The sequence below is a fragment of the Lycium ferocissimum genome, chromosome 6 (assembly GCF_029784015.1).
Source record: "Lycium ferocissimum isolate CSIRO_LF1 chromosome 6, AGI_CSIRO_Lferr_CH_V1, whole genome shotgun sequence".
Classification (NCBI taxonomy): domain Eukaryota; kingdom Viridiplantae; phylum Streptophyta; class Magnoliopsida; order Solanales; family Solanaceae; genus Lycium; species Lycium ferocissimum.
In genome coordinates, this window is record NC_081347.1 from 47268559 (window position 1) to 47282170 (window position 13612).

General features: G+C 35.2%; 1 protein-coding gene across 1 annotated transcript; it reads right to left on the reverse strand.

Annotated features, from left to right (window-relative positions):
* Positions 1 to 6566: 6566 nt before the first annotated feature.
* Positions 6567 to 12472, reverse strand: LOC132060788 (protein DETOXIFICATION 31-like). The gene is given in 9 exon segments (XM_059453708.1): positions 6567 to 6641; positions 7645 to 7665; positions 7667 to 7732; positions 8034 to 8391; positions 8984 to 9040; positions 10934 to 11020; positions 11667 to 12012; positions 12278 to 12430; positions 12433 to 12472. Coding segments are annotated over 9 exon segments (1203 nt in total).
* Between the last annotated feature and the right edge of the window lie 1140 nt (positions 12473 to 13612).

Here is a 13612-nt window from a genome sequence, read left to right on the forward strand (position 1 = left end):
TAATTACTGCAAAAGAATGCAAAATAATAAAGCTTGCCTCATAAATCTTATTTGAACACCCTCTCTTAAAATTCCATCCTTCCCTTCTAAATCTCTTCATCAAGAGACCCCCTTCAAAGAGATTTATATACTCGCAAATCATATATTTCCCTTGTTTTTCTTTTCTTTGACACTTTATAAATAAATCTATATTTACTACTACAATTAATACTCACATCACATTATTTAGCTATAAACTTTACTTTCTTATATAGTCACTCACATTCTGAGGTTCCAAAACAGAAACATTTACCTTGACCCTACTCCGGAACTCTGATTCGGTACGAATCGGTCGAACGGTAGTTGGGGAAGTTTTTTTTTTGGTTGCCCTTCCAAAGGCTGCTCTACGGCGCCCACACCTTTAAAAAATGTACCAATTATACTGACACTCCCTGATTTACCACTATTCTCGTTTGACCCTCGTTCTGAGGTTGCTGTCGATCTGGGTTTACGCAAATGGTCATCTCCCAATACTTGCCTATCCATTACCTGTTCAGTTAGTTCCTCCTGAATCTCAGAAGGGTCTGTCTCTATAGAGGAAATAAATTCCGATAGATCTGTCTCAACAACATTCTCCGATGGATTTGTATCATAAGAAGTACTTACTCTGGAAGCCCCTGGACCATCTGTCATCTTTCCCATAGAAGCCATCTCACAGCTACAAAAATGATCAGGGTTAGGACTAGAAATCTCATACCCTACAACTTGCCTATATCGCACGATCTAGAATAGAAAGAAAGGTCGATCATTCCTAAATGCCCCACACCCTCTTGTTTATAAGTATGGCGTACTTCACACCCATAAACAAGACTCTATTGGACACGGCTAATAGATACACGCGAGGACGAACTGCTCTGATACCACTTTTGTTTTGACCCAACCGGAGGGCCATGACGGGCACCCTGAGCTAACCTACCGAGTACCTCTTAACATACTTCTCATAATCATATCTAGCTAAGACACATGGTTAACTCATAATTACCACAAACTGAATACACAAGTTCCATCGAACATATGCACGTCTATATAAACATTGTGAACTATGTCCATACGTACAAGCCGACAAGGCTACCAAAATGAAAACCGATAAGGCTATGGGATATCTAGCTATGTACATCTATCTACGAGCCTCTACATGGAGTATATAATATCATAAAGACGGGACAGGACCCCGCCACGCCCACGTATGCACACGAAAGAATAATAACGACTAAACTGTAGCTCTGGATCTAATGGAGCACTTCTATGCAATCACTTATGACGCAGGCTAGGGGTCTGGTCTGTCTCCCTCTCTACCTGTGGGCATGAACGCAGCGTCCACAAACAAAGGACATTAGTACGAACAATGTACTGAGTATGTGAGGCATGAGTAGCAACATAATGAAAACATGAAGATAACATATGATAAGGAGAACAAGTTATACCTCATAATACCTTTTAAGACGACTGTCATGCATACTTAACCTTTCTCTAACGGAAACATATCATACATATACGTACAATGATACCATACCCTACCATATAGGCTCAGTGTCACCTATACCCGGCCATAATAAGACTCGGTGGTGTCCATACCCGACCATAACAGGGCTCGATATTGTCCATACCAAATACAACAGACCTCGGTATTGTCCATACCCAACCGCGTGGTGTGCGCGAATAGATATCATACCGGCCATATAAGCTCGGTGCCCGAAAATATATATATATATATATATATATATATATATATATATATATATATATATATATATATATAACATACATGAGTATCCAAAGGAAGCATTACAAATCTATCGAGGTGACATAAAGTCGGTAAACCCCCGATTTTTATTATGGAATCACCATCATCATCATCATTATCATCATCGTTATGAAGAACTTTTATCGGTAATATCATAAGAACCATGGGAGCAATGAGCTTCTAGCATTTTCTAGGAAGTAGGACATTATGGATATCTTAGATGGATTCACAATAAGGAAATCATGCCTTTTGAAAGAAAGAGTTAGCCTTAATAAACCTTTACGTCTTCTTAACTACTTAACGTTCTCCTCCAAAGCCTGCAAAATCTACATTCAAGAGGATTCATACTAAGGTTAAGTCTTGAAAACACTCTTAAGTTCAAACTAATGTAGTTAACGAGCTAGCGGAAATTGGGCAGCACTTTTTATTTTATCAACTTCCACCAAATTACAAATCAACACCCAAACAACAATAATAACATCCAAAATATCACAATCAAGAAGTTATATTCAATTTAGTCTCAAATGTATCCAAAATCCCCTTTCAAGTTCATCTCATAGTCATCAACTTCAAATCAACACTTTATGACTCCTCCACTTTAATTCTTTTCCTTTCCAAGGGTTACTAAATATTTTCATCAACTCAATAATGTAAATAATAGGAATAACATACCTTATAATGGAATAACTTTACCTTACTCAACTCTTTCCAAGATCAAGTTCATCACCACCTTAAAGAGAAACAAGAACAATCACCTTCCATGGATTATCTTTGAGGTTTTGATGTTGATCTTCTCTCTTGATGATATGGAAAGGTTTGGAATGTTATGGAACCTTAAAGAACTCTCTAAAAGTGTGGGTAAAATAAGTGTGGGAGGTTTATATGAAAATGGGATCCTTTGGGATTTAAAAAGGTGTCAAAATCGCTCACCGCGATCAACTTGGGGTGGAGATGCGGCTCAGCATATTAGATATGCGGCCACATATCCCCTCCTCTCCATAGGGAGGAGGTTGGGAAGTGAGGCCAGAAATTTGGGTGAGTTTGCGGCCATATGCTAACAGCAAACTTAGTTTGCGGCCGATATTGGTCTGCAAACTCTGATTTTCGCGAAAACACGTTCTTTTTTATTCGTTTGACCTCCAATCCTTATGGAACCTTCTTGGAAATTGTATAAAACATTATTAACCATATAAGGGGCCCTATATCTCACCCTCAGGGGAATTATAAGAAATGTATAACTCAAATGATATGAAATCTTCCCAAAACATGACTCAAATTTCAATTTCTTCAACGAACTTACTTCCGCCGATTCATATGACTCCAAAACCTTAGGGTACACACTTAGAGTTACAAAATTCCCTCCTTAAACTTTTAAGGGCATCATTTTCACTTTAGGCTTGTGTTAGTTTACTCATAATGCAAACGACACGAAATTTCCAGAGTGTAACAATGGCAGTGGGCACTATAATGGCCGACAGACAGTTTTCTGATTTAAATGCCTTTGGAAACCCTTATTTCATCCCATTCCTTATATTATATTTCTTTAGCATCTTGCAGGAGATTTGGGAAGGGTTTGGTCAGATTTCTCTTAAGGGTAAGTTCTCTAATCTCAATCTCTTCCATCATCTTTCCTAAGTAAGAATTCATGCTAGTAACTCCATAGAACTTGGAAAATAAAAGAGGGTTTTTGGGTATCTTTCTTGAATAAGTTTTTTATTCTAAAACCTTGAATTACTAGTAGATTAAGCTTGATTAAGCATGGAATTGTTGAGTAGTAACTATATAAACATGATTCCTTCATTTTTAGTGACAAATTTGTGAGTTTTAAAGTTAGGGTTTGTACCTAAATTTGGGGGTTTTGCTTAGAATCTAAAATTAAGTGATTTGTTAATCCTTATAGCTTATTATTTATGGGAATTGATCACCTAGAGTGTCAATTTCATGTCGATACCTATAGATTCCTTATTCCATCTTTCTGGTTCAAAAACCCCATTTCATAGATTGGGATTTGGGTCTTGAATAGAAGTAAGGTTTGAATGATGTTTCTTCTTGATTCTAATTTCATTATTCAGATATGTTTAGACTTCCATTATCTCGAGGCTCAAAGGAAGGGAAAGATTAAGGTTTGATTATCGAAGACTTTGCTGTTCGGCCCTCCAAGTAGGTTATGGTTTACCTTATGGTGAGACTTCGATTAGCGATGCGTATGTTTAGATGATATAGTCAGAGAATGCCTACAAACCTTAGGGTGCGAAGTTGGGTTAGATATTGTCTTAGGCTGCACCTCGTTGTATGATTTGGGGGCTAGCCACCCCGTTGTGTTGAGTTACTTATCTTGTTCTATTTACTTGTTGGCTCAATGCCACGTTGAGACATTGGGTAATGGTGACTAGTAATATATCATGACTATGATATTGTGGTACTTTACTTGATCGGTAATAAGATGAGATTGTGATTCATTGTGGCTTATGGTATAGCCTTATTATCGATATTACTTGTGTGCCCTGTGTAGTACGATTTCGGATGGAATTGGTGGTTGAATTACATTGCATCGTATTCATACGCATTTTCATGATACATTGATATATGCATGGTTATGGTAATAATGATGATAAGTGAGTGAGTGTAGCCTCCGAGGTCTTTGTCGTAGAGGGTAAAACAGAGATGAGTGTACGTTGCCCGAGGTTTCTTACCGGGAACGATTGAGTGTCCGATGCCCGAGGTCTTTGTCGGGATCGTGAGAGTGGTACATGGACTTCGCGGGTCGCCCATGGGTCATGATCGTCGAGACGCGAAGTTATTCCGTCCAGGACATGTTGTACAAAGGTGCATATGCATTGCATTCATCAAACATACATTATTGTATTGCATTGTACTTTTTGGTTTCTGATGACTTCTTGTGATCCTATCATGATATACTAATTCGGATTGATTACTGAGATTTGACATAGTTGGGCTTAGATGCTATAACATAGGTGATGACTTGTTGTGATACTATCATGATATACTTATTCAGATTGATTATACTCAGACTTGGCATAGTTGGGTTTAGATGCTATAATATAGGTGATGACTTGTATTATGGATATGAATTCGTGTTGACTTATACTTGTTGATTTATGTTTTTGTTTTTCTTTGTTGTCTTTATATACGTTAGCTAGTCTTAGTCGGCCGATGATACCTACCGCATCGGTTATTTGTCCGACTCGCTTCTTATCGCATTCTTTATGAATGCAGTTCCTGATGTGGGATCGACCTCTACTTCTCGTGGCTGATATTCGAGGATTGGTGATTCGAGTCTTTCAGGGTGAGCATGAGGACGTTCACTGCCCGAAGACTCTTCCTATATTATTATGGCCTTATTTCCTTTCTGAGACATGAATTGAGACTATTGATGTATTATTATGGTTCAGACTTGTAGTAATCGGTTAGATGCTCTTGTATGACCAGACCAGATATTGGAGTGTATTTCTTTTACTTCCGCACTTTCTTATATTATTATCGTGAAACTTACATTATTCTATCTTCTTCTGCTTTATTTATGATTGTTGGGACAAGGGTTCGCTTACCGAGGTAGGAAAGGTAGGTGCCCATACGACTTACTGAAAATGAGTCGTGACACCATCGGCCTGAACCAAGAAATCCCTTAGATATGATGCAAAATATTGCAATTTTTGCTTTATTTTCTTTATGGAGGAGAAAAGAGAATGCCTCCATACCCTTGATCCTCCCCTTCTTTTGCACCAGCAAATGCAAAATCAGTGCGGATTTTAATGGTCATTATTTTTTTTTAATTTACACTTGAAAATACACCTTTTTATCATTTTCCAATGATTAGAGTATAGTGATATATATGTTTCTGGCATTTGGTAATAATTAGTCTCTAAGGGGCGGTTTGGTTCCAGGAGTTAATAGGTAGTGAGTTGTCCTAGTTTAAATTTTGATATTAAATTACCCCACGTTTGGTTGGAGCTTTCAGCTCAAATTTGTATTAGTTTTATGCCAAAATTTTGGTATAACTTAATCCATATAGAAGGTGGGATAAGTTATTCAGGTTATAGTCTTGATTAGTTCGAGGACTTTAATCTTGGGATATCCTCATTTTAAATCAATGACCCCTAACTGTTTCTCATTAGTCAAAGGACAAATAGAAAACATTTTAACGGCAAGATACTTTTCAACCAAACTATTAATAGAGGCTCATAACGGGAAGGATTCTTTTGAACTAAACAATTAACGGAGGCTATAAGTGAAATGTTTCACAGTTTATTTCTTCCAGTTGTAGGCATTCAGATTCTTGGCAAAAAGCTTGCTATTCTTGTTCTTAAATAGGCTTCTAGAGTTTGGCCTCCCAGGATGATGTGATCCAAGTCAATCTAGAGGCAAAGCAGTTAGAACTAGTTCAGAGTCATTCTCAACGAGTCCATAAAAGGTTATCAGAGTCATTCTCAACAAGTCCATAAAAAGTTATCTCATTTTTTTCATTGGGTCTGGATAAAGACTAAAGATCTTAAGTGACTGGATGAGGATAGAAAAGAAAACTTATATTTTTATTAACTTTTCAGTTCTATTTGACTAGATTTCTAAATTCTATTATAGTTGTCCGTGATAGTGAAGAACTTACCAACATAAGAAAAAGAAATTCTAATAATATAACGCAACGTAAGAAATCTGCTCCAGTTGCAGGGTGGAAAATGATAGTTGAAAACAATGCCTAACAGCTCCAAACTCTGTTAACTGCTGTTACACAGGATGAACTTATCATAATGACTCCAAATCCACTTCACTTTTCTGCATCATTTTCTTTACCATCTAGTTCCCCTCCCCACATTTTTATTCGCTCTATAGCAATCGAAACCTGCATTTACAAGAACGAAATTGCTTCATTACATAGCTTGCCATTTATGTATGCAATTTTTGTGAAAAAAACCCCTAGATTTGATTGTTTTTGGTGTTGGGAGAACAGTACATTTTGATTTCTGAAAAACTAAATCTGTTATTCAAACAACACTGATATCATCAGGTAGGGGTGCAAAATGGGTAAAATTTATGGTTATTCGCTTGACCCAACCCATTTTAAATGGGTTGGATACCCAAATCATTTAAGTGGGCTCAATATGAATCAACCCATATTACCCACTTAAAATATGATAAACCCATGGGTTATCCATAAACTACACTCCCCTCAAGCTAATTATGTATTAATAGCACTTAGTACATCGTGGAAAGTTCTGGGAGTCTAGATTTTAAATTAAAAAATAATAATTAATTTTTAGTTTTTTATTTTTTAAATATTTAATTTTTTGTTTTATTAATTTTGTCTTAGAATCTAAGCCTATTTTTGATTTTTAGCTTATCTTCTCATGTAACTATTCTTGAAGTCATGGATAATATGGTTATCCATATTATCCGTGGGTTAACCCATTTTTAATCCGTATAAAATATGTAGGGGTCGGATAATTAATTCGTTTTGGTTTAACCCATTTTCGACGGACCCATATCCGACTTGACCTGCCCGTTTGCCACCCCTAGACACCAGGTATGCAAAGTCATCCCAGGAGATTATGAAGATCGATAATGAACCATTCCATCCATTGGCTTTTAATTGTTCAAAATTGGGCGCTCAAAGTTTCAAATGATATCAAAATCACTTTTGACAAGCTCATTAAGTTCACCCTGTTAACCCCAAAGTCAGATTAACGTACAAAAGTGTATTGCTTTATATAAAGTCCCTCATAGGGCATGTACGGGCATTCAATTGATTACTCTATTTTCCAATCCCAAAATATTTGAAGTAGTCGAGAAAAAATTTATTTGACTCTCCAAATAGTAATTGAATCACCTAAAGTAAAGAGAAGTACCTCTTTATTCCAGTTGGTTTTTATAGACTATCCAGAACAGGATTAATGTTTGTATCATCGTTCCGCTTACCATTCCGTACCAAATGCCCTGACGTTATAGGCAAAAAACGAAGAAAACAAATTAATTAATGGGAAATCAATTGTAAGTTCAGAAAAAATGACATCACGTCAAATATACAGTCAAACTTCTCTATAACGGCATCGTTTGTCCAGATATTTGGATATCTTTTAGCTGTTATTGAGAAATACTATTACAGAGAACCTATAATATACTGTAATATAATATAATATAATATAATATAATATGAAAGTCGATTCCAAAGAAAATAGGAACGTTATAGTAAATGTTGTTATAGAGGTATGACTGTATAAGATAAAAACACACTTACTTGGAGGCCCATGTCGAGCTTATACCCTAGTAGTAAGCCCAAGGGGATACCAAATAGATAGTAACAAGCAACATTGACATAAGCAACTAGTGCTTGCCATCCTGCTCCAATAGCTACTCCAGATAGAGCAGGTTGAATATTGTTTACCACAATGCAAAACGCTAGCAATGGTGTGAGCTCATAAACAATCTCTTTGATTGTTTCATCCTCAGCAAATAAAGAAGGATATTGCCCACGAAAGATGACGAGAATCATCGATAGGAGAAGGCCGACTAAGAAGGAAGATATTACCACCACCACAACTGAAAATTTTGCTGTTCTTGGATGAGATGCCCCGAGTTCATTTGATACTCTTACACTGAAATTTTGCATATGTAAGATAAGAGAAGCCCAAACCCTTTGGGTTTCTGATTAATTGGCTTAAAACAACAACAATCCCTTCAACTTGTAAGTAAAGTTTATTTGCACACTTGAACTATGACTTGTCTAATTGAACACCTGAACATATGGTAAGTTGTTCCCATTAGACACTTTCAGTTAAATTTCTTTTAAAAAAATTTGCATGTGTTCTCGATCTTCAATTAGGTAGCTAAGTTAACCACATATAATATGTCATCTCTTTTAATTATGTACATCAGTCTCAATTCAAGGGGCTTGCGGTTTTACCGTTTATTGAGGCTGATGCATATAGTTAAAGGAAGTGACATATTTTAATTTGTCTATGTAATGGACACTTTAGAACACGCACAAAAAAAATCAAATTTTGAAAATGAAATACTCATCTAATAAGAATATTTTATCATGTGTTTAGGTGTTCAATTGAAACAAGTCGTAGTGCAATTTCTAACTGAAATTTACTTAAAGGGTTGTCAATGTACTATCTCTAATTAATTTGTAAGTTCTAATACAGTGAGAAAGCTACATTCGATCGGTTATATTTTATGACTAACCTTATAGCTGCATTCCATCCAACAGCTACCATTAATGCCCATCCTAGTATATTCACGCTGCAAATTCACAAGTCTTTAGACCAAACAACTGGGAAGTTAAGCGCGGTTATAGTACTATACTTTCTTGTAGAGATGAAAAGAAAAGGAAACTTGACATATACTAGTATATTCTTTTAGAGGTGAAAATAAGTGGGACTTGCATGCGGTAGTTGAGCCAGAAATTCAAATAGTGGATTGAAAAAAATATTTATGCCAAGGGATTCAATAACTTATATAAAAAACGTATGTTTAGATTGTTTGCTTCTGGCACTCATTGTATTCTATGAATTTCTCGTTTTTACTTTCTACAATAAAAAGTCCATTACTTAAAAGGTCATCGAATTGAATTACTAGAGAAGGTGAACAATTTTTTTTTTTAATATATATATATCAAAAAGTTACTTAATTTGCTATTTTTCTCAAAAGATCACTTTCTTTTTCGTATAAAAAAAGTCATTAAATTTTTTCTATTTCTCTCAAAAGGCCACTCAAGCCGAAAAGTGATATATTCAACTATATTTTACAACGTTACACTTGATCTAACATAACATATTCTTGTTAATTGTACGTGGTAAGTCAAAATGAACGTAAAAATCATCTAAGTTCTAAAGGGCCATTTAGCTTCAATTAGTGATTTTTTCTTGTAAGCCGAAAAATTCGGAAATGAACTGTATTTATATGAGTTTAACCAACCTCAATTACAACCTCAATTATAGGTACCAAACCGGTAATTTTGGACCTTTTTTGCTTTTATTTAGCATATAAAGATATATTACAAGTTGGGTACTCCGTTGGATATGAAGTTTTGGGTTAAAATAGAAAAACTAACTATAATGTTTTCCACTTTTTGGCTTAAAATATTAGGTGCCACATCACTTAAAATTAGCAGGACAAATCAGTTTCGGTTTGAGAGACCTTTCGTGTGAAATAGCAAAAAATAAATGACTTTTATGCTACAAAAGAAAGAAGGGTGTCATTTTTAGTGAAACAATAAAAGTTAAGTGACTTTTTTGATACATAATATTTTTTTTTTAAGAAAAAATTAATCTATAGCCAAATTTATAATAGCATTAAATATTTTGGCCCTCATACTTCGAACTCATTCACATAAATTGGGTTAGAGCCAAGGACTTGGAACAAAAAAAAAAAAAAAGCCTTAGAGTTCTATTAGTAATGCATTGATTTTGAAATTTCAAACTTTCATCTTAAAATTAAAGATGGTGGATTCGTGCCAATGTCTTTTTCGTCCTTTAAAAACATTACACTGCAATCTGCAAGCGCTGTACTTGGAAAACGTAATGAATCTTTGGTAAAACATTGTTAATTGCTTACTCCATATAGATCTTAGATGGGGACAAAAGAGAGATGACATTTTAGCAAAGTGTTAACATCATATCAGCTCTCTGTAATTAATTAATACAGCTTTGTCCTCAGACACATTTTCTTGTGGATAGTAAGTAAGCTGACACCTTAGTTAATTATTTGAAAATCTTAATCACGAGTCAGTGGGGTTGTTTGGTTGGGAAACAAGTTATGCCAGAATTATTATTTCAGATTAATTATTCCGGGATTAGTTATTTCATCCTCTCATAGGAATAAAATAATACTATAATTTCAGAATTAGTTATACCGTGACTTTATCCCTATCAAATATGAGATAAACTTTTTTCAAATTTAATTTCGAGATTATTTTTTTCTTATCGCTCGTAACAAACGGGCTAATATAATATTGCATGACCTTGTCTATTAAAGGGAAAAAAGACGAGTGATGGTCATCTCGTGTCCCCATCCTGGTACAAAGTAAATCATTGTTTTTCACCTTATAATACTCCATATAAATAAATACTTCTAGTAGGTACTCATAAGAGACAGTTTTGCTACTATCAGACAAGTGGGGAATTTATAACTCACCAAATGGACAAGGCATCAACAGCGACTTCTGCGTTCTTTAAATAGCCGGCGAAAAGGACCAATGCCATAAAATACCATGTTTCCAAGCTGTTCAAATGAATACAAAATAAATCAGATAATTTGAATGAGAAATCAGATATAAATGGAAAGAGAGCTAATTAAGTTCACGTAGTGAAGTGTATAAAGAATATTTATTCAATCATATTAGTTAAACGGTATTTATAAGCATAAAATTGAACGAATGTCCCTTAAAATGGGCTGGTCTTTAAATTGTGCCCTTTAAAAACTGAACTTACACCTAGTGGGGCATAAATGTTTCAGAAATTGAAGTCATGCATAACATAACTTATTAGATATTATGATACGAAATATAAACTTTTGCGCTTTATTTTTTTTTTAATTTTTTTTCTGTTACGAGGGGCAAAATTTAAAGACCGCCATTTTAAGGTTATAAGTGCCAATAACCCATTTATAAGGTGACCTTTAAACGTAGGAGTAGGGCAGGTTTATAGCCCAAATGATCTGTTGGGACTCATAATATAGAAAGGCTAAATTGCGCAATTGATTAAATACTGAGTTATTTACCTAGAGAAACACGGATCAACTCTCAATAAATACTTTTTTTTTTTTTTTAACTCTTTTTGTTGTAGTGCACCTATATTGTGGAAATCCTAAATCATCCGGGAGAAACTTATGTTCAGTAGCCTTGGAAAAAGAAGAAAAGATTACTCACCATAGCATGACTGCTGATGCAAGAGATAACTTAACGAAGCCCCATAGGTTATGGAAGGCCTTCCAAGTGAAACCTGACCATGCTTGACCACATGTTCCCCTGAAAATATACAGCAACTGCGCCAGCACTATGAACCACCACGACGCGTTCAGCACCACCGCTGCTCCCACGAGTCCCCACTTGAACTTAAGCATAAATAACCAACTAAATACTGTGTGTAGAACCAACCCTATGGCAGAAATCCAAGCCATCACCATGATCTTTCTCTGCGATTGTAAGAATTTGGATATGGGAAAGTTCATGGCGTATGCATAGAGTTGAAGGATCATGTACATGGCCATTTTACCTGCTCAGGGGCGGCTCAATAAATTTAGTAGCCTAAAGCTAAATTTTAATTAAATGCCCTAAACTTTTGAAAAAAAGTAAATTGTTTTAATTTGAAGTCTATATTTTTAGCATTTTGAGATATAAAGTTGTAAAAAAATTATAATCAATTTAATTATTTAATAATCTTTTTAATTGATAATATAGTCAATCCATTTATCAACATTAGTCCATTGGCTAGGCCATGAAGGATATATCCTTCGAAAAATCTTTGTCAGCCATTTTACCCGCTGCCTTTGAAATATCTTCTGTCTGTCCAATAAGTATCAGAAATGGCTCTGCTAATATGTATAGAATCGTCAGAATTATGGCTGTTGTGTTGAGGATCACCCATGATCTCTGCATGTACACTCCAAGCATGTCTCTTTGCCCTGCTCCATTGCTTGGCCACATAGTGTTTCTAGTGCACTTCCCATTCCCATCTGTTCAGCAGGAGAAAAAAATAAATCAAACCATGCTAATTTCATTAAGAAGACCGGAGCTTATGTTCTATAGGTTCAATCAAACTCAGGAACTTAGAAATTTTTAACAAATAAGTAGTAGTAATAAATGTTGAAGTTATCATGATTTTAAAAATAGAATGAGTTCATTAGACCCTTCAAGGTAGAACTTATTTGTTGGGTGTGCTAATATAGTCACACACATTGATGCTTAAAACAAAAAGTTATATATATATATATGGTGTAGTGATACTTGTATTGGTGCATTTTAGAGAAATTCGGGTCAATTTGACTCAAAGCAAACAATATCACATCATATTAAGAGTATCTTTAAACTGACATAACCAAATATTATCACATTTAAATTCTTCATCCGCATCTTTTTAACTATTTGTGTTTGGTCGGATTTATAATTCTGATAAAAAGTTAATTTTTCAGATAGTCACTCAACTAATAGCTATTATATATCTTATAAAGTCAATTTCTTTATTAAAGAAAATTGGGGAAAAAAATGACTTTCTGAGACGGTACAACTATAAGTTGAGTGGAGAAATCAATCCTCTAATAAAGTTTGTGTTGCTTTTGTTTCATCTCAGAAAAATAAAAATATATGTTTTGGACAAGAAAACAAAAACAATAACTGCGAAAATGATAGAAGCACACTATTATATCCCTACCAAGATGCCTAAAGAGAAACCAGCAATGACAGAGTTCTCAAAGGAGAAAGCAGCCAATTCCAGGGTCCCAACATGACCAGCAAAAGTCTGGGTGACAGCACCAAGAGAGTATTGACAAACACAGGTAAATATTGCTGGTCCAGCTAAGTACCACAGCTTTTTCGCTTCTACGTTAAATTCTCTGAAGAAATCTCGGAATCCAGTGATCGGAGAGACGTCGTCAGCGTCAGCAACAAAAGAATTACTCCTATGTGGGTCAATGGGGAAGAGAAGTGGTTGCTTGGAGCTATCTTGATCCATTGGAGGATAAAAATGGAGTTCAGACATCTCGTCAGTCTGACCATATATTTATATTGCACGATAGATATGGTAGTTAAGCAGTCTAATTAGGTGTCGTTTACTCGCTGTTTGAAGTTATGTAGGTATTAGTAATGGAAGAATTAGT